Raw genomic sequence first — 22,769 nt, forward strand, 5'->3', positions numbered from 1 at the left:
TAAACAATATGAGAAGAGATTTACAAGTTTTTGCTCACCACTGTATACCAGTATGAAGCTTAACACATCATAAGTTCTCAAAAACTTAATGAATTAATAAGATATAGCCAGGAAAGCACAACAGGCTGAGTACCCCTCATCTGAAAATCCAAAATGCCAAGAATCTGAAACTCTTTGGGTCTCAACATGATGCTCAAAGGAAATGTTCACTGGAGCATTCTAGACTTCGGGTTTTTTGCATTAGGGATGCTGAACCTGTTAAGTATATTGCAAATATTCCAAAATCTGAAAAAAAATACGAAATCTAAAACACTTCTGGTCACAAGCATTTCAGTTAAAGAATATTCAACCTGCATTACGCCTGCAATTAAATGTAAATGTGTGAATGTGAACAAACATTATAAAGGGAACGTACACAAATTAAAATAGTTGTTTTCATAGTCAGTTTTATCTTGGTTTGGGAAAGGATCTCTATACCCCATCCCACCTCCAAATTTCTTGAACAACTGAGCTGGCATTTTGTTTGTTGGTTTCCTTAATTCACCCACAGGATGAAAAAGCTAAAAAAGTCCTACTACTGATATTTCTATTTATTATCCATATAATAGCCAATTATTTTTAAATATATATTTCTTATAATTTGCATTTATTTATGATACGCAAATAATTGTATCTGACACTATCAAAGCTCTTCTATAAAACCTCTCTTTTAAGGGAAGATATATATATATATATATATATATATATATAAAACAATATACAACAAAACTCTGAAGACATGGGACTCATGTGATGGGAAAGGTAAATATGATAAAACATAACATCTGCGTACTTCGAAGAGCTCTGCTATGTCACACTAAGTCACCCTATAGTCATTTCTTTATGCTTTTTCAAAAAACACTGAGAGCTCTGATACAAAAAGTAGGATAGATAACTATACAGTTACTATGAGTGGAAATGTCCTCAACTAATAGGAAACTGATGGAATTTCTAATGAAAGTCCCAAACAAAACAGTATCTTTTTTTTTTTTTTTTAGATCAGTTTTCTTAAAAATCTCTTTTGTAACTGTGGAATTATTTATTCTAGTTTTGTAAAATATATTATGTCACCTTTAACAAGCTTGGGGCTTGTCAGCGTCAGCATCCCAGCATGCCCTGATAGATCAAGGCCACTAGCAAGCCACACGGGCCCACACAGAATGTCTTCTTTATGATCTTCTAAAAATGGACATAATCTAAGACCTAGAAAGAAAAATACACATTTTTCTTTTAAATCAGTTTGCTTTTTTAAGTGTAATATATAGTAAGTAAATATCCATCCTATTTACATATAACACCACCGTACAAAATACCATACTTAGAACGTGCTCAAATAAGAATTCATTGCCATGCTAAGGAACTATTATCAATTATCTATGATCTTGCTTTCTCTTCCCATATTATTTTACATTTCACCATGATTTTCAAAAAATTTATAAAACCACCATTTGATTTCAAATTCCAAGGAATTAAAAAACAAGAATGCAAGTATTAGCGCAGCTGTGTTCACAAAGATGAGCTGAAAGTTAAAGCATATTGCCAAAGCAGAATTAGGTTATTTTTTAATCATGTTCTTAAAACCAAGGTTTTGCAAGCCATAAGGAAATCTTTGCCCAACATGATGCATTCGGATCACTACTCCTTTTACTGTCATGGACAACAGCTCTGTAATTTAACTCACACTGTGATTCCTCTACATCCATGTGCTGCATTTCTTCATTCAAATCAATCAGGGACGGTTTCCCATTTTGTTCCACTTCAATGTTAAGAGCTGGAGACAAAGGAAAGGTGATCTGCCTATCTACTGCTGTTTCTAGAGGATAAAAATATTAGTAAACTTAATTTTGCTTAGTATCAATGATTTATGTGCCTAAAACTCTATAATTTTCTGTTAACTTGGGGAACTACTGTGATTTTCATCACAGATGCTCTAAAATGGTGATCAGGGAGAGGAAAAAAATCTGATTCAATTTCAAGAGTTTGATGCACTCTTGAAGTTTGATACACTTCTCTCTTTTAATGGTAATAAGATAGTCATGTGAAAAAATAATTTGCTGGCAAATAAATTAAAAGTTCTTACCCTAGGCCATACAGTACAAGCACCTGCAGAGTTTTAAATATATCAAAGGCTAAGTCCTAGACTCAATTCAAAATCTGTCGTGATTCAAAAGAATATATGCATACAAACACACACACACACACATATATATACACACAAACACATACACACAGTCATCCCTTGGTATCTGTGGGAAATTAGTTTTAAGACCCTCAAGGATATTGAAATCCAAGGATACTCAAGTCCTTTATATAAAATGGCACAGTAGTTGCACAGAACATATCCACATTCTCCCATATACTTTAAATTATCTCTAGATTACTCATAATACCTAGTACAATGTAAATGCTACATAAATAGTTGTTATATTGTATTGTTTATCTGTATTGTTTTTTAATTGTCATATTGTAATTTTTTTATTGGGTTTTCCCCCAAGCATTTTCAATCTGTGGCTGGTTGAATCTTCAGATGCAGAACCCACAGATACAGACGGTCAAATGTGTATGTAATTTTTGACACAGGAAATTTTTCAGATTTCAATGCTTGAAACCCCTGGTGTTAATTTGCCATTTTACCCTGGTATTATTACCAGCCTTTTAAACTAACCTATTAAAAAGAAAACACTCAGAAGTAACACCTAGTTCCAAACATGCTAAATGTGTACTTTAATAACTCAGTGTATCAAATTCTGAACTTGTAAGAATCATAAATAAAAATGGGTATATTTCCATATTACATGAAATGTTGGTTTCACTAATAACCTTAACAGAATACGTAACTTTCATGACAGTTCTTTTCACAATCAAGTCTCCTCTTAGGAAAAGAAATGTATGAAGCTAGTAATACCAAAAGTGAAACTAATTCAAAAAGGAACTAATCCCATTTCCCAAAAAGCATGATTATATTAGTCAAATTTATGTAATTCTAAACGTTACTAGGTTACTGAAAAAAAGCTCTGAAATGTTCTCCGAGTTACTTTTCTAAAAAAAAATCACAAAACAAATAGCAGGCAAATAGCGACGGGGGTAGGATGGTACATCAAACCTAGACAGCCAAGTTGAAAATTAGTATTGTTCAGAAACAAGATAAAATCTTCAAACATAAATTTTGACCCGTTCTTACCATTGACTTTCCCTAAGCCGGGAGCTTTATTTTTCAGCAGTGTCACTTGTATCTGTGGAATATTGGTGATGTTTGAGTTCAAAACAAATTTGAAGTCCACATGTCCAACCATACAAGCTTTAGGTAGTACCAATTCAAATACATGTTCATCCCAGCTGTTGCTGTCAAATAAAAGGAAAAATGCTAAATAAAGCAAAAATCTTTCTTCAGCCATAATCATATTATCATTAATATCATCTTTACTGCTGTTTGACTCGTAGCTTACAATAAAGCTTAATGTTTCTCAATGGGATCAAGAGAGAAGATAAGCAGCTTGCAATGAAACAGGTTAAATGTAGGGTAATGAATGATTTTACTTTAGGAATCTACACCTGTGTTGAGACTTGTACATACAAATAAACTTAGTTCCTCAAAGTGTGGACTATCAAACCTCAGAATTACCTACAGATTCCTGGGCCCCACTCTAAACCTATGAGTGGGGCCCCAGAAACTTCATTTTAAAACAAAAACTTCTTGTATTTCTTATATATATTCATTGTTGGGTTTTAAATTCTACCTATATGTTTGAAAATGAAAATCCCCAAACCAAACTCCTCCACTAAATTTAAGGTTCATATCCAAATGTCTACCAGACATCTCAAATTCATCATGAAAAAAACCAAACTTCTTGGCCGGGCGCAGTGGCTCACGCCTGTAATCCTAGCACTCTGGGAGGCCGAGGCGGGTGGATCATTTGAGCTCAGGAGTTTGAGATCAGCCTGAGCAGAGTGAGACCCCGTCTTTACTAAAAAATAAAAATAAAAATAAAAATAGAAAGCAATTAGCTGGACAACTAAAAAATATATATATATAAAAAACATTAGCCGGGCATGGTGGCGTGTGCCTGTAGTCCCAGCTACTCGGGAGGCTGAGGCAGGAGGATTGGTTGAGCCCAGGAGTTTGAGGTTGCAGTGAGCTAGGCTGACGCCACAGCACTGTAGCCCAGGCAACAGAGTGAGACTCTGTCTCAAAAAAAAAAAAAAAAAAATTAAGTATCTAGGGGAAATGTTTTTACCTGTCAGTCTGTAGTTTCCAAGTTCTAGTATGTTGAGCAGCATCTCCATGGTGTTGCTGATGCAAATGTTGAGGATGCCTCCTTTGCTGCTGTTCTTGCTGAACTTCTACCCAGCATGGAGGAACAGTTGCTGAAAACCGTGGAGTCAAAGTCTCAAAGCGGGTTAGCTCCACTAGAGATGTCAAGATTTCGAGGGTGAATGGCTGGTCCACCAATAACTCCACTCCTTAACATCAGTGGATGTAGTATTTGAAATGGGTTAAAAAAAAGGAGAAGATGATGATGAAGTTTTAATTCATATTTTTTGTCACTGAAATGGCAACAGCTACCAAATATCCTGAAAGTTAATAAAGTGGGCTCAGGTATCTATATACAATTAAAGTAACCAGCACTGACTAATATCACAGAAAAAAACTCCACACTGAATATTTTAAATTATAGCTAGTGTAGCACACTATTGGAGAAACCCAAACGCACCTATGAGAAGAGGTATTACTGAGCTTTAGCTCTAAGTTAATGAGGGCAAGAAAAGCAGTGGTGATAACACACAAGCCAGTTTACATCGGATCAATAATTAACTTTTAGGGCCCAGCGGGGTGGCTCCTGCCTATAAATGTAGTACATTGGGAGGACAAGGCAGAAGGATCAGCAGAGCTCAGGAGTTCGAGACCAGCATGAGCAAGAGTGAGTCCCCGTCTCTACTAAAAAAAATAGAAAGAAATTAGATGGACAACTAAAACTATATAGAAAAAATTAGCAGGGCATGGTGGCGCATGCCTGTAGTCCCAGCTACTTGGGAGGCTGAGGCAGTAGGATTGCTTGAGCCCGAGTTTGAGGTGGTTATGAGCTAGGCTAACGGCACTCTAGCCCAGGCAACAGAGTTAGACTCTGTCTCAAAAAAAAAAAAAAAAAAAATTTAGTGGGACAGCCTGTTCCTGTAGGCCCAGCTACTCAGGAGGCTGAGGTAAGAGGATCACTTGAGCTCAGGAGTTTGAGGTTGCAGTGTGCTATGATGATGCCACTGCACTCTAGCCAGCGTGACAAAGTAAGACTGTATCTCAAAAAAAAAAAAAAAAAATTTAACTTTTAGACCTTATTATTTAGAAAACAAAATGCCACACCATCAGCAAATACATGTCATACGCCCTTTCACAATTAAAAAAAACTAATTTTAAAAAATAATCAAAAGCTATATTCATGGCAAATAATTACAAATAGAAAGATTAAACAGTTATTTTTTTTCTACTTCTGTAGTATTTAAGAATATCTTGTGTACATATCAGTATTATAAGAGTAACAACCTGCTTCAGACAGAATAGGTTTCTTTTACAAATCCTATATCTATATTCACATCTATGAGATGTCTAACATTTGACAAAGCTGAGAAGCTGTCGTTCTTATTTCAATTTAAAATATAAGTTTTTTAAAAAAGACTAAAATATGAAATTTTAAATCTGGTAGGTTTAGAATATTTTCACATAGAAAAATGACGCCAAGTTCTATAAAATTATTACAAGTTTACTTCAAACTACATCTTATTCTGGCCGTTTTGAATCTGATTAAGAGTATTAAATACTATTCATAAACATAACAGCATGGTATCAGTATCCTTTCTTTACATTATTTAGTTCTTTATAACCTAATTCATCTTTTCTCTACTAACAAGTAATCTTATGTACTTTATATGAAAATTCTTCTGTATTCTACCAATAACCTGCAAAATATGAAAATATTCAGTATGTGAGCTTTTTATACCAAGTTGTATAGTTAGCCAAGACACTGAAGTCTTGATTAATTACAACAAATCATTACATCTCGGGGGGTGGGGGGCAGGGAGAATGAGTCTACCTCCAACCAGTTATTTGGAAATATTTCATTGTCGCAATGGGGACGGTTGTGTATACTACTAGAATCTAGTGGGTAGAAGCCAGAGATGCTGCTTATACAACAGAGGACAGTCCTCCCACAACAAAAACTATCTGGTCCAAAATAGCGTTGAGGTTGAGAAAGCTTGACATATGAAGTAATGAAGACTGCTGTACATTATAATAGTAATCCCTAAAAATCACTAAAGTTAACATGTATTAGTGATCACTAAAAGTTTGCTTTTAGTGCAAAGAAAAATTATCAAATGCCCAAATACAAGTGTCGATAAAGAACAAATAACAACTTTCAGAATTATTTATATTTGAAATTTGTTTGAGTTTAAACATACTTTTCATTAAAGATTTGTTAAACTTTTAGGCCGGGCGAGGTGGCTCACGCCTGTAATCCTAGCACTCTGGGAGGCCGAGGTGGGCGGATCGTTTGAGCTCAGGAGTTCGAGACCAGCCTGAGCAAGAGCGAGACCCCACCTCTACTAAAAATAGAAAGAAATTATATGGACAGCTAAAAATATATATAGAAAAAATTAGCCGGGCATGGTGGCGCATGCCTGTAGTCCCAGCTACTCGGGAGGCTGAGGCAGTAGGATCGCTTGAGCTCAGGAGTTTGAGGTTGCTGTGAGCTAGGCTGACGCCACGGCACTCACTCTAGCCTGGGCAACAGAGTGAGACTCTGTCTCAAAAAAAAAAAAAAAAAAAGATTTGTTAAACTTTTAAATGCTAGGTTCAGGGGATAAAGTATGATAAGTGCTAAGAGTAAAACATAACAGCACTGTGGAAGCAAAAAGATCTAAATGCAGGTGTAAAGAGTTGGGGTAAGAAAGCCTAGTATAATACATGAAGAGCATGGAACTGAATTACATACTAGGGATTAAGAAGCAATCTAGAGTTATTACATAAAAGTCTACAAAGCAGGGGTGGGCGCGGTGGCTCACGCCTGTAATCCTAGCACTCTGGGAGGCCGAGGCGGGTGGATCGCTCGAGGTTAGGAGTTCGAGACCAGCCTGAGCAAGAGCGAGACCCCTGTCTCTACTAAAAATAGAAAAATTTTCTGGCCAACTATTTAAAATTAAAAAAACAAAAAAAGTCTACAAAGCAAATAATGATTTTTCAGCAGGGAGTAACATGCTTCATTACTCCTTTTGAAAACAGCTCTGGAGGGCAACGTGGAACTTGGGTAGGGAAAAAAGGCAAAAACAACAAACAAAAACAAACATCTGGAGATTCAGGATAGGGCAATGTGGATGTGAATGTACCACCTCAATACACTCAAGTGAGAGTATACTTTTTTCAGCTTTTCAATTCCAGCAGTAATATTAATAATATTAGCCAGTCCACTGATTTTACACTTACTCAATGAATTCTATTCTCTTTCATATGTTGTTTTCCTCCCTAACTAGACTAAAAAAGCTCCTTAATAGCTGAAATAGTTTTTATCTCTTAGGTGACTTCACCAATATTGATTAATCTACCACAGGTTGAGAATCATTTCTTATTTTAATATGTTTGCAACATCTTCCAATTACTAGAAAAATAGTGAAAACTAATACACAGTAACAAGCCTAGTAAAAGAACCTCAACAAGGAAATGAACTCCCTCAACAAAGCAATCAAAAATTGATTATAAAAAATGAAATAATGTTTAAGATTATATAAAACGAGCTCAGAAAACTTAACATGATAAGAATTCACATTTTTAAAAAATCATTTAAAAATTTAATATCATACCTGAAATGCCAGGACTTGAAGGATTTGATAAAGGTTTGGAACCTTCTGAAGATGGTTCTATTCCTTTAGAAAGAGATCCATCCACTAGTATATCAGCTTCATCAATATCATCACAGGTTCCTCCAATTTGGAGAAAATGAAGCTCACCACCTACAGTGTAGTAAATTTCACAGATATATGTAAAATGAGTAAAAACTAAATATTCAAATGCAATACTACTTAGTTAAGAAACAATTTATTTCTATATCACTTCAAAGGCAGATAAGGAAGGCAACATAAGTGAGATAGCTCCAAGAGTTCACAAATTTAATTGCCAAGGAATTGCAAACTGAAAACCAATTTTAATGAACAAAATGACAAATTCACAAACATGTGAAAATAGGTATTTCTGTAGTACTATGTATAGGATACTATTTTAAGCACTTTAATTAATTCATTTAATCATCACTAAAAACTCTTGAGATAGGAACTACTACCGTGGCCATTTTACAAAGGAGAAAACTGGTGCACTAAGCTATACTGGGATCCATAGCCCAATCTCTTAATCCCAAGCAGGAGCAAAACTGAACAAATACTCCTAATTTTTTGAAGAACTCACAATGAAATGAAAGCAACTCAAATTTCTAGTTTTCATTATCTCTGTCACAAGAAAAAATTGACAGCAAACTTAGCAAATAATTAAGACCCAAAAAAGCAATGATTAATAGTATATTCCAACAAGAGTATTTGAAGATTCATTTTCAGCATGATAGAATAAGGAAGATGATAAATCCCCTTTCTGAAAGCCACTATAAAGCTGCACAAAAGTGTCATTCAACCAGACCAGGGCCAGCAGTGTAAACAAGCAGATTTGCTGCCACTTCCTGAGAGGGCTCATTTGATTTGGAGAGCTTTCAGTTTAAAGCAGTGATTTCAATGAGCAATGAACAAGGAGATCTGCTATCCGGTCTGGGGCAAGCAAAGCACTAGAAATACCAGGAATTTAACACAGAATTACAAGAAGTGAGAGAAGTACAGGTGGCTCGGTAAACTCTCCACATAACTCACTTTGATCAGAGGCTGTGCACATGTGCAGCAAAAACCAGAGGGGGCCCAAGCCATCAACACATTCCCAGCCAACTAACCTCTATGCCTACCCGGAAGAGACTTGAAAGAGTGCAATGGAAAATAAAAGCCAGGGCACACTTGAACATGGCCTTACTGGCTAAAGGTATTTGGGCACAAGTTATCGATCTTTGGCTAAATACTAAGCCACACTGACACAAAAGCAACAAAATAAGAAACAAGGCCTAAAAATGAAAGCCGGGGGGTAAAAAATGAGTAGAGAAAGAAATCAGCAGCCGCACATGGTAACAAATAAAACAAATGGGGCAGGGGTGCGGGTAAGGGATTTCAATCCAGAGTTTCTATGTTATCTCTAACAATGCAGAAAACATCACAAGACATGCAAAGAGTGACGTATGCTCCAGATTTAAAAAAAAAAAAAAAAAAAAGAAAATGGCTGAGTGTTCCAGATGTCAGAATTAGCAGACAAAAATTTCAATGTTATTGTCAATATTTTTACAGAACGAGAGGAAACCAAGTACAGAGAATTACAGGAAAGAATGGTGCACAAATGACTCAACAAAGAAATAGAAATTATTTTTAAAAAGAACAAAAGGGAAATTCTGGAGATGAAAAGTAAAATAACAAGTTCACTAAAGAGGGTCAAAGCAGATCTAAGCAACAGAAGGAATCAGTGAAATAACAATAGATTAAGAGAAATTAACCAATCTGAATAACAGAAAGAAACCATTTTTCTTTTTAAGTAAAAAGAACTGCAGAGACCCAAGGGACAGATCAAATATAAGAATATACATGTAATGAGAATTCCATTAAGAGAGAAGTAGAAGAAAAAACTGAAGAAATAACAGGCAAAAACTTAACAAATTTGACAGAAAACATTACACTACAAATCCAGTCAAGTTCAATGAACTTCAAACAGGATAAACACAAAGAGATAACACACATCCATACAAACTGTTAAGAATCAAAGGCAAAGAGAACACCATGAAAACAGAAGATAAAAATTACTCACAAAAACAATACGCAGAAACAACAATACAAATTAACAGATGATTTATCAGAAACAATGGAAGCCAGAGGCAATGGAATGACATTCATAGAACAAAATTTTCAATTAATAATTCTATATACAGCATTATTCTTCAGAAATGAACATGAAATGAAGACTGAGAGAAGTATACATTAGCAGACCAGCCTTACAGTAACTACCAAGGAAAGTCAAGATGAAAGCAAGCAACACCAAATTCACAAGGCAAAAATAAGGAACACCTAGAAATGGTAAGTAGGTAAATATAATAACTTTTTTTCATTCCTTTGTCAACTTCTTTAAAAGATAAGGGTTGTAGGACCAGATGCAGTAGTTCACGCCTATAATCCTAGCACTCTGAGAGGCTGAGGCAGGAGGACTGCTTGAGCTCAGGAGTTCAAGACCAGCCTGAGCAACACAGTGAGACTCTATCACTACTAAAAATAGAAAAATTAGCAGGGCGTGGTGACATGCATCTGTAGTCCCAGCTACCTGGGAGGCTGAGGCAGGAGGATCACTTGAGCCAAGGAGTTTGAGGTTGCACTGAGCTACGATGATGCCACTGCACTCTACCAGGGGCCACACAGAGAGACTCTGTCTTAAAAAAAAAAAGAAAGAAAGAAAGAAAGAAAGAAGAAAGAGAGAGAGAGAGAGAGAAAGAAAGAAAGAAAAGGAAAGGAGGAAGAAAGGAAGGAAGGAAGGAAGGAAGGAAAAAAGGTTGTATAAAATAATTACAACATGTTTTTGCTGGGTTTATAGCCTATCTAAATGTAATATATGGGGGCAAAGATTAGAGCAAAGTTTCTATATATTTTACCAGAATTAAGTTATTATTATTCTCAAGCAGATTGTGTTACAAATTAAACCACTGAAAATATAACTCAAAAAAAGGTAGTGTAAAAAAAAAAAAATTCAATACAGGGACCAGTGATTTCATGTCAAATGGCAGAGTAGGAAGCTCTAGGAGGTGGGTCCCTCCACCAAAACAACCAGTGAACTAGCAAGTGTGACTGGAATCAACTATTTCAGAACTCTGGAACCTAACAGGACACTTCCAACAAACAGAGGAGTGCCTGCTGAAGCGGGAGGCTGATCTCTGATGAGAGAGTAGCCTACATGCACCAGCTATGCATTTGTTTGGTCCCGTAGTTCCTCCAAGAACCAGAGCAGACACTTGCCTCCTTTTCAGTCTTCTCAGGCTGCAGCCACTTTGCCAAGCAGCAGCCATAGGAAGATTTAAAGTGACAGAACCTTCTTTTGGAGAAACTGGAAGGGACAAGGGGTTCTATGGCCTTTGAAAAAAAATGGTTTGGAAAAGTGAAAAATGTGTGACTGCAGGTGGCAACAAGCAAAAATCTCCCTGGGTGGGAGAATCAGATTTCCAGAGGTACCAAATTATAATACTAATGTCCTAAACTCAACAAAAAATTACAAAGCACTCAAAGAAACAGGTAAGAATGGCCCATTCACAGGAAAAAAATAATTTAACAGAAACCATCCCTGAGAAAGTCCAGACATTGGAATTAATAGTCAAAGATGTTAGGTCAACTGTTTTTATATGGTCAATTAGCCAAAGGGAACAATGGATTAAAAAAACTGAAGGAAAACAAGAAAGTAACATATGAACTTAAGCAGATTATCACTAAAAGATAAATCAGACTTTTTCAAGATTAAAATGCTTTGTGTATGAAAGACACTATCAAGAAAGTCAAAAGACAGCCCAGAGAAGGGGAGAAAATATTTGCAAATCATATTTAATAAGGGTTTACTATCCTGAATTTTTTTAAAAACTCCTACAATTTCTTTACTTCCAACAAAAATTCTTCCAACAAAAAAAAATAAACAACCCAATTCAAAAGTGGGCAAATGACATGAATAGTCATTTCTAACAAAGAAGAAATACAAATGACTAATAAACACATGGAAAAATGCTCAACATCAATTATCAGGACAATGCAAATCAAAACCACATTAAGATACCATTTCACAATCACCAAGTTGGCCATTATCAAAAAAATGAAAAATAACAAAAGTTGGTCAGGACGTAGAGAAACTGGGACCCTTCCAGATTGCTCATGGAAAAGTAAAATCATGCAGCCTCTGTAGAAAATCATTTGATGATTCTTAAAAAAGCTGAACATAAAATTACCATATGACTCAGCAATTCCATTCCTAGGTATATAACCAAAAGAATTGAAAACAGGGACTCCAAATACTTGCACACCAATGTATACAGGAGCATTATTTACAATAGCTGAAAGGTAGAAACAACCCAAGTGTCCATCTGCAGATGAATGGATAAACAAAATGTGTTACAGTAGTCACCCTTTACCCTTGGGGAATAAATTCCAAGACCTCTAGTGGATGCCTGAAACCATGGATAGTACCATACCCATACCCTATATATATTTTTCCTATACATACATACGTACCTAGCATAAAGTTTAATTTATAAATTAGGCACAGTAAAAGATTAACAATAACTAATAAGAAATGATTTCACTTATATGCCTGTCTACAACAGGCAAATTCAGAGACAAAAAATAGAACAGAGCAGGGATACCCAATCTACGGAGAGTTGTATAATTATTTCATTAAATATTACAATGTAATAATAGGCATAAAGTGCACAATAAATGTAAGGCACTTGAATCATCCCAAAACCATCTCCCCTGCTACCCAGGGAAAAACTGTGTTCCATGAAAATGGTCCCTGGTGCCAAAAAGGTTGGGGACTGCTAGAGAACTTACCAGGCTGAGGGTAGAGTGAATCAGGAGTTACTGCTTAATAGATACAGAGTTTCTGTTTAAGGTGATAGAAAAATTCTAGAAATAGTAGTGGTTATACAAAATTATCAATATACTTAATGCCACTATATTGTTGCTGTAAAATGATTAAAATAGTACTTTGTTATATGTTTGTACCACAATTAAAAAAAGGAAAGAAAAATAATTATATTCCGTGATCCAACAGTTGTACTCTTAAGAATATACCCTAGGGAGCCTCTTACATATGTGCACCAGGGAACTTACATAATTGTTTATAGCAGCAGAATTCCTAATTGCAAAAAAACTGGAAACAACCCAGATGTCCACTCACAGGAAAATGGATAAACTATTTGTGGGATTATAGCACAATGGAGTACTATGCAGAAGTGAAAATTAAATGATCTAAAGGATAGGCAACAATATGAGTAATTTTAAAACATATTATGAGAGGGGAAAAGCAAGTTCTCCAAAACTAAAGTTTGATATCATTTTTATAAAGTGCAAAAACAAACGAAACTCAACATGTTGTTCTAACAGTTACATGTGAAGTATAAAACCAGTTTTCTTATTAAAAGGAAAGATATAAAAATTATTCTGAGTAACAATTATCTCTAGGAGAAGGGCAGAGTTTGGGAGAGGGGAGGAGGGACACATCCGTAGATGCAAGATTTCTTGGTTTGCCAATAGGGCCCTGGATGGTCCTAATAAATTATTCTTTACTAATGTTATATAAATCTTTTTAAAAAGCAACAGAGGAATTAAAATGGTACACTAAAAATATTTATTCAGCACAAAAGAATGCATTGAAGGGATAAGAAAGGGATGTAAAAAGTACTTGAAACATCAAAATGGCAGACATAAATACAACCATAGCAACAATTACATTAAATGTGAACTGATACAAATGAAAAGAGCACATTATCCAACTGCATAAAAAAGCAAGATCTAACTCTACCCATCTATAAGTGACTGATGCAAACTATAACCATAAGACAGTGAAAGTGATTTTATTCATGACATTATTTCATAATAACAAAAGGGTCAATACAACAGGAAGATGAAACAATTATGAAAGACTCTCCCTAACAAAAGAGCCTCAGAGTAAGTGAAGCTAAAACAGAGTTAAAAAGAAAAGTAAACAATTCAACAAAAAATAGCTGAAGATTTCAATACTTGCTCACAAAAATGACAGAACTCCATATAAAATCAGGAAGACTAACAATTCTAACAACATACATTCATACAAGCAAAATTTATAGAACACTACCCAGTAAGTTCATAGTGCATCTTGAACACTCTCCAGGACAGACCATATGCTGGGCCATAAAACACTAACAACATACAAATTATGTTCTCTCACCACAATGGGATTAAATTAGAGGGCCGGAACAGAAAGAAATCTAGAGAAATCTCAAATACTTAGAGGCCAAACAAAACACTTCTAAATGAAGGGAAGGGAAATTAGAACATATTTTGAACTAAATGAAAAGAAAAATAGAAGGTATCAAAATTTAGGGGGATACAGGTAAAGCAGTGCTTCCAAAAAAATGCCTAGCTTTAAAATTCCTATATCAAAGAAGATCTCAAACCAGTAACCCAAGCTTCTACTATAAGAAATTAGAGCTAGTTCTCCACGGGATCTATTTTTTTAAAAAGTAAATAAACTAGAGAATGAAGAACAAAATAAACCCAAAGCAAGGAGGAAGGAAATAATAACATTAGAGTAGAAATCAGTGAAAAGAAAAACAGAAAAACAACAAAGAATAAACCAGGAGCTGATTGTTTAAAAAAAAAAAAAATCAATAAAACTGATAAATCTCTAGCGAGACTGATCAGGAAAAAAGAAAGAAGACACAAATCATCAGTGTCATGAATAAGAGCAGTGGCATCAGTAAAAAGTCTACAGATATTAAAGGGATTTTACGGAATATTATGTTTCTTTTTTTTTTCTTTTGAGATGAGGTCTCACTCTGTTACCCAGGCTGGACTGCAGTGGTGCGATCTTAGCTCACAGCAACCTCAAACTCCTAGGCTCAAGTGATCCTCCCGCCTCAGTCTCCAGAGTAGCTAGGACTACAGGCACATACCACCATACCTGGCTAACATTATGAAACTATTTATGCTAAAATTTGGTAACTTAAATAAAATTGACAAAGAAATTACCAGAGCTCACTAAAGAATAAGTGAGTGGATAACCTCAATAATTCTCTATAAAACAAACTTAATTTGCATAGCCATAAATCTTTTCACACACACCAACACACACACACACACACACACAAAAAAAAATCTCCAAGGCCAAAGGGCTTCACTGGTAAATTCTATCAAACACTTAAGGAAAAAATAAGACCAATTCCACACAAACTTTACCACAAAATTGGAGAAAGAATACTTTCCAACTCATTCTTCCCCCCCACCCCCTTTTTCCCAGCCTCTCTTGTTAGGCTGCAAACTTTCCAACTCATTCTATCAGGCAAGCATTACTCAATACTGAAACCAGACAAAGATTACCAGAAACAAAAATAAAATAAAAAGAAAGATTACAAAGGCCATATAATATGCCTCATGAACAAGATAAAAAAATTATGAACAAAATGTTAGCAAAGTGAGTCCAATGATATATAAAATAATAAACTATCACCAAGTGGGTTTTATCCCAGAAATTCAAAGTTGATTTAACATTCAAAAATCAATCAATGTGCCCAGGCACATTGGCTAACGCCTATAAATCTCAGCATTTGGAAGGCCAAGGCAGGACGATGACTTGAGGTCAGGAGTTTTTTTATTTTGGGTTTTTTTTTTTGAGACAGAGTCTCACTCTGTTGCCCAGGCTAGAGTGAGTGCCGTGGCATCAGCCTAGCTCACAGCAACCTCAAACTCCTGGGCTCAGGCGATCCTCCTGCCTCAGCCTCCCAAGTAGCTCGGACTACAGGCATGTGCCGCCATGCCCGCCTAACTTTATATATATATTTTTTTTAGCTGTCCATATAATTTCTTTCTATTTTTAGTAGACGGAGGTCTCACTCTTGCTCAGGCTGGTCTCGAACTCCTGACCTTGAGCGATCTGCCCGCCTGGGCCTCCCAGAGTGCTAGGATTATAGGCGTGAGCCATCACACCCGGCCAAGGCCAGGAGTTTGAGACCAGTCTGGGCAAAATAGCAAGAGTCTAGCTCTACAAATAATTAAAACCAAAAAAATAGCTGGGCACGGTGGTGGGCACCTGTAATCTTAGCTATTGGGGAGGCTGAGGTGGGACAATCACTTGAGCCCAAGAGTTGGAGATTACGGTGAGCTATGATTACATCACTGCAGTACAGTCTAGGCAAAAGAGTGAGACTGTCTCCATAAATAAGCAACTTTTTAAATCAATCAATGTAATTCACCATATTAAACTAAAAAACAAAAAACACACGGCGATCCCAATGGAGGCAAACAAGTATTTGACAAAAAACAATATCCCTTCCTATTGGAAATCTCAGCAAAGCAAGAACAGAATACTAAAGGAATGCTTTCCTCCTAAGTTCAGAAACAAAAGAAGGATGTGACCATATACACCAATAATCCCAGATAGTGGGAATATTAAGGACTTTCAAAGTAATTATGGCTCAACTTCTTATTATTCTCCCTCTGAATGTCATTACAGGTATGCAGGCTTTATGTTGTTGGGGTCATATTTATATTCAGTACTATTACATTTGATGGTATGTTCTTTTTCAATTGCAACCTCATAAAAAAACTTCATTCTGTAGGCATTAATATGTTTGTCAGGTACCATAATTGTTTTCTTCGCCTTATATTTCACTGATACATCTTAGTTCTGTCTTCTCATTTTTTTCCTATTTTAAATGTATCTGCACCAAGCAAAATACCAATTTATCTTTCATTATAAACTCTAGATATTTTATAAAGAAATCCATGATTTTTTACTTCTTGCCTTTTATAAAATTTCATATGTGTATTTTCTATTTCTGAATTTTAATCAAAGACAGCTTTATCAAATTTACAATTAGTACATTTTTAATCCTACTTAAAATTAACTCAAGACACTTATTAACTGCAGATTCTTATGAAAAGATTCAATGATTCTCCATGAGAAAAGAGTTTTATTTTATTTGAATATACTCAAAAGACAGTGTCATATCTATTGGATTTACAGTCAGAGATGCTTGTTAAAAACCATACATGTTCTAATGGCCTGTAATACATATTTTAAGATATCAACTTTTCTTTCCCCTTTATTTTTATTACTATCATCTTTTCAAATGTTCCTTGACCAGTCAATCCTTGAAGAATTAAGAGATAAATTTTTTTTTATTTTTTACTTTTTTTTTTTTTTTGAGACAGAGTATCACTCTGTCACTTGTGCTAGAGTGCCGTGGTGTCAGCCTAGCTCACGGTAACCTCAAACTCCTGGGCTCAAGCAATTTTCCTGCCTGCCTCAGCCTCCCAAGGAGGTGGGACTACAGGTGCGTGCCAGAATGCCCGGCTAATTTTTCTATTTTTAGTAGAGACCAGTCTCACTCTTGCTCAGGCTGGTCTCAAACTCCTGACCTGCGATCCTCCTGCCTCGGCCTCCCAAAGTGCTAGGATTACAGGCGTGAGCCACTGCACCCGGCCAGGAGATAACTTTTTTAAGTGCTTAATTTCTCAGACTTTTTCTTGTCTTTCAACTCACCTGGATAAATTTCCTATCACATGAGGTCACTTCCTAAAACTTCTTACTGTCTAAACTCCAAGAAAACAACCATTTACTTTAAATACTATGATTTAAACACTTTATACTTAAATATTTAAGCTTAAATACTATTTCTCCTCTGAGGTGCCTAAAGCATATCTCATCAAATAATTTAAAGCATTAAACCCTTACTGCATTTCTGGAAAATACTAGTGTCTTATAAAGATGTGCCCTGGGGCCAAGTCACCGAGGTTCCAAACCCAGCTCCATTTTGGATGACCTTTGGCAAATTAATTGTTTTCAATTTTTAAGTATTTCAGATTAAAAGACTGCAAAAAATTCAATGTATGATTCTTTGGCTTTTCTTACATTATGGCAGTATAATGTCATTTAAAGCACTCTGATGAAAGACTGCCCAGGTTTGACTGCTGGCTCTGCCATTTATTAGCTCTGTGACTAAGGGAAGTTACTTAACCTCTCTTTCGTTCAGTTTCTTTATCTGCAAAATGGAGACAATAATAGTACATACCTCATAAAGCTGGTAAGATGATTAAAGGAATCAAAATAAGTTCTTACAACAATGAACTGACACATACATATATATGCGATCAATAAAATTCAAATTAAGTTTGATATCACATTGTATTTTAATGGTTGCTCTGAACTTTTCAACTCTAAAGTTTTATTAATCTAAAGTTGTTCTACACTGCTCATTTTTTTTTAATTAATCTAATTGGATTTTGATGTTATTTGAAGATTCTTTTTCCTCGTTATTTCATTTAGATGTAGTACAAAGAAGGCAATCTGAACACTACATTAACAATTACCCTCCCTGGCTAAACTCTTGAGATCTCTTTAAAGACAGAGAAAACTCAGGTTAATTCCTACTAGAACCATAGATGAGAAATACTTGTAACTCTTCTAAAATTCCGATTCCTCCACCATGCCTTGGTTACAGTTGATTATGCTTCAAAAAGCTCCTGGCCCTAAATTGCTACTGAACTATCAATAAGAATATTCATTTTGCCTGATATTGTCAGTAGTCCTTTAAAAAATTGCTTTATATCCCCAACTTAAGATGTATATGAAAAACGGGAAAAAATTGCACACTATGCTATTTTATATGGGACCTCAGACGCTGCAAAACTGATTCACCGTCAGCCAAAGGTTAGGAATAAATCAGACAAGTTTTATTTGGCAAAATAATTATTTGCTAAGTATTTTTATTTCACAAGGAAATAACCAATATCTGTGCCAGAAACTTTACATACATTATTTCATTTAATTATAACAAGCCTAGGAAATAGGCCTTATCCTAGCATATAAATAAAAAAACAAGTTTACTGAGTTTAAAGTAACTTGCCCAAGGTCACAAATTTGAACAGATGCAAAGTCACAATTCACAGAAATAACGGCAGGCTATTTTCTTGAGTCTAAAGCAAAGAAGATACTTTCTGAATTATTATTTACAGTAAGAATCCTTACTTTGGGCAGTAGAAAAAAAATTTTAAGAACAGTTTAAACAGAAGGCTTTACCATTTCATTATAAAAAAATAAATTCTTCTCCATCTACATGAATCTAAAATTCATGTTAGGTATGCACACAAATGTCATATACATGGATTTTTTAAGATTTGTAGAAGAATCAAACAAACAGCTTACCTTTGGTGCATGCACATAGCCTGTCTGTGCCAGAGCAGTAAATGACAGAAACAAATGTGTCCTGTTCCTCAGTGCCCTCCTTTTTGGGAGGCTCCACTTTGGCCAAAATTTCAAAGTTTGAAAGATCTAATATTTTTACAAATCCTCCCTGAGTGGTTATTACCAGGTGTCCAAGAGTAGAAATGTCAGATGTTTTTTCTCTCTCAATGCCATTCTTTGAGGTTAACTGCATTTCCTCAACAGGTTCCTCACAGTCATCCTCCCGATTATCCAATATATCTGGTGGAAGCAAAATGAGTGAGGTAATTGTGTCCTGGGGATCTTTGATATGTTGGATTTTTATTGGCTCCTCTTCTAAAGTCACTATCCGAGTGGCATAATTCATTTTATAAAGAACTAGATATCCACCACTAACACTCCTCTGCTCAGGCTGAATTATCAAAGGAGTCTGTACATCTGCTGGTGATTCATGTTGGATTACACTAATATTTGCACCATTCACTACAGCAAGATTTGATTCTAGGTCACCTTTCCGTCGATTACATAGTGCAGAGTTTAATTTATTTAAATTATTCAAGGCCTCTACTTGATTTATTGCACTCAAGGATTCAACAGGGCATGTCCGCAGTCCTACCAACAAATGAATTCCATCAGCACAAGGAGTTATTGAGTCTATACAAAGATTCTCCTCCTCTGCAAACTTTGGCAGCCTCAAGCACTGAACCAAAGTCCCAGGCTTGGGAAACACAGAGTTCCACTTCTCAGAATCTGGAGAGGTAAGGTTGGCTGCTGCATCTGCAAATTGCTGAATGTAAGTCACAGGAGGATCCTGCAACAACAACTGCTCCTGACTATCCAGCTCCATTTCAATAATCTGTGGAACAGTAAAACCATCATCATGCAAACTTTTACTCATAATATTGTTCATCTGTGAAAAGATTTTTCCTGCTTTCTCATCAGATTCCTTGATGCTATAAAGAAGTAAAACAGGTAAAGTCCTCCTTACCAGAGGAGAATTTAGTTCTGAATTAGTGCAGGATTCATTGTCAGTTGACCCTTGTTCTGATATACTTTCACCCTGAGTTCTGCTTAAACCATCCAGTGACCTGTGAGAATTACTACTAATGGGTGAGGTAGCAGGAGATTTATATGTTAATAAACCTCCAGCTAATAAACATGGAAAGGGAATGTTGTGTTGTTCCTGGTGCTTTTCCTTTGTCTTTTCACTCTTAGAGTTTGTTAAGCAAGGATTTGCCCCAAGTTCTTCAAGATCTTTAACAGTATCTTCAAGCACATTTGCAACAATCTCCCATTGGAGTTTTTCTGGCTGTTGGAGAATGCTGAGGGCTGTTATATCAAGGCTTATTTCCATGGCTTCCTTCTGTGATGTATGCCCTTTGAAAAGGAAGAGTATTCATTAGATATGCCCTTTAAAGAAAGTTAAAATCTGCAGTTTAACATTTTCATTATTTTTTCATACTCATCCAGACAGTGCATTATAATTATATAAGCAAAAGAATTTAATGTAAAGTCAGCCCTCCATATTCATGGGTTCCATATCCATGGATGTAACCAATCTTGGATTGAAAATATTTGGAAAAAGCTGGGCATGGTAGCTCATGCGGGTAATCCCAGAACTTTTGAGAGTCCAACGCAGGAGGATCATTTGAGCCCAGAAATTCGAGACCAGCCTGGGCAACATAGCAAGACTTCATCTGTACAAAAAAAATTATTTAAATTAGCCAGGTATGGTGGTGCAAGCCTGTAGTCCCAGTTACTCAGGAGACTGAGACAAGAGGATCACTTGAGCCCAGGAGTTGGAGGCTGCAGTGAGCTGTGATCGTAACACTGCACGCCAGTCTCGGTAACAGAGCAAGATGGCCTGTCTCTTTAAAAAATTTTAATTAATTAATTAAAAAGAAAATATTTTGGGGGGGAAAAATGACTGGCTGTGTCTATACTGAATAGGTACAGACTTTTTTCTTGTCATTATTCCCTAAACAATACAGAATAACAACTACTTAGATAGCATTTACATTGATTAGGTATTATAAGTCATCTAGAGAGATGATATAAAGTATACAGGAGGATGTGCATAGGTTATATGCAAACACTATACCATTCTATATAAACGATTTTAGCATCTGTGGATTTTGGCATCCACGGGGGGTCCTGGAACCAATCCCTCATGGATATATGTATTTTAGAACAAATTTAATCAAATCTGAGATAAATCTACTCAGAAAAACCAAGGGACTCAAAATTATTTTCAATTCAGAATATATTTGGACAACTTGTGAGTAAAACCCCCTTTTAAAAAAACTTAGAGGATTAAAAAGTTAAAGAACAAAGATATTTATTCATCACTTTAAATTAGTATCAAAATAATAGGATTTTGCACTTCAATTCTAAACCAAGATACTCAATATTTATACATCTGCCATTTATGCACTTTGTAGAATATCCATAAAAAATGACTATAATCTCAATTCCCTTTATCATTTTTAAGGAATTACAGCATTTCTTCTCTCTCATCCCATGCTGATTATCAGTGAATTGTCAAAGTATGCAACTTAATTCTAACCTCAGCTTAGAAAAAAATAACTAGGAAGAAAATGTTCCCAAAGTTTGTCATTTTAAAGTGAAATGTGTCTTCTATAATATCTGCTGCTGATTTATAGTTAATTTAAATCACACATCTACATTATATTATCTCTTACTGATTTTCTTTCTATTGTGTCCTCTTTAAGGTGTCCTCTTACAAACAGTACAAAAGTCATTTCTCTGTCTCAGCCTTTTTTAAAACATATGATCTCCGTTTACACAAAATCTTACAACAGATGTCAGTCAACCCCCAAATCAAGTATAATCTCTTGATGCTGAACTGAAAATGTTTCAACCAATCTGTTTTTTTCTCAATAGCACAAACTACTATCAGTCAAGCAGCAACCTTATTAGAAACAATAACATAAAGATCACTCTAGGTTGATTTTTAGAAATGCAAAAAATTAGAATTGCCTATACAATTTAGATAGGAAGAACAAAGAAGAGTAAAAGAAATACATAGAAAGAACTTAAGGTGATTGCATGCAGGTCTTACAGCCGCCCACATAAAGGAATGAACAACAGAGTCTAGTTTATGCCATTTTTATTAACTATTTCATTCATCATCTCTTCAACATGTTCACTGACTGCTTTATCTAGAATGTCCCATAATCTGGGGATGATGTCACTTCACATAATGTTACCACTATCTTCTAATACCGAAACCTTTTCTATCTAAAGCAGAAAAAAATTTTAGTTATAAAAACTAACTGTACTAATGAAACTGTTCATTTACTTAAACACTCATTTGACTATGCCCACATGCACCCTTTTTACTGCCATGCAATATTTACGTATGTTTTCTCTACTAATTGAGATTGGAAATTGAAGGTTGACAGTGAGATATTTTTGTAACATTACAGTATACATAATAAATCCTGAGGATGCTCAACTGTTTGGGTGGTTTATTGGACTAAACTGACAACTTACTTAAATGATTTTTTTTAGTAAGTTATGGTAGAAAATTGCCAAGAAAAAAACAATTTTAGTCTACGTATGTATTAAGACAAAATAAATAAGCCATAAACGACTATATTAACATACGTTTAGGACAATATTTCAAGTAAATGGCATGTGAGGTGAG

The 22,769-nt window shown here is 35.4% G+C and overlaps 1 protein-coding gene across 4 annotated transcripts in view; it reads right to left on the bottom strand.

Annotated features, from left to right (window-relative positions):
* Window positions 1-22,769, bottom strand: part of BIRC6 (baculoviral IAP repeat containing 6) — a 220,746-nt gene that overhangs the window by 155,158 nt on the left and 42,819 nt on the right. For 3 of the 4 annotated variants that reach the window (XM_069494939.1, XM_069494938.1, XM_069494937.1), the window contains exons 10-15: window positions 19,082-20,476; window positions 7,885-8,034; window positions 4,275-4,500; window positions 3,221-3,381; window positions 1,721-1,810; window positions 1,111-1,242 (exon numbers count right to left, since the gene is read on the bottom strand). In XM_069494939.1, the coding sequence (XP_069351040.1) occupies window positions 1,111-1,242; window positions 1,721-1,810; window positions 3,221-3,381; window positions 4,275-4,500; window positions 7,885-8,034; window positions 19,082-20,476 (2,154 nt within the window). Of the gene's footprint in view, window positions 1-1,110; window positions 1,243-1,720; window positions 1,853-3,220; window positions 3,382-4,274; window positions 4,501-7,884; window positions 8,035-19,081; window positions 20,477-22,769 lie in introns of all 4 variants that reach the window. The other variant, XM_069494940.1, reaches the window with a different exon arrangement.

This window comes from Eulemur rufifrons, chromosome 19, assembly GCF_041146395.1.
Source record: "Eulemur rufifrons isolate Redbay chromosome 19, OSU_ERuf_1, whole genome shotgun sequence".
Taxonomy (NCBI): Eukaryota; Metazoa; Chordata; class Mammalia; order Primates; family Lemuridae; genus Eulemur; species Eulemur rufifrons.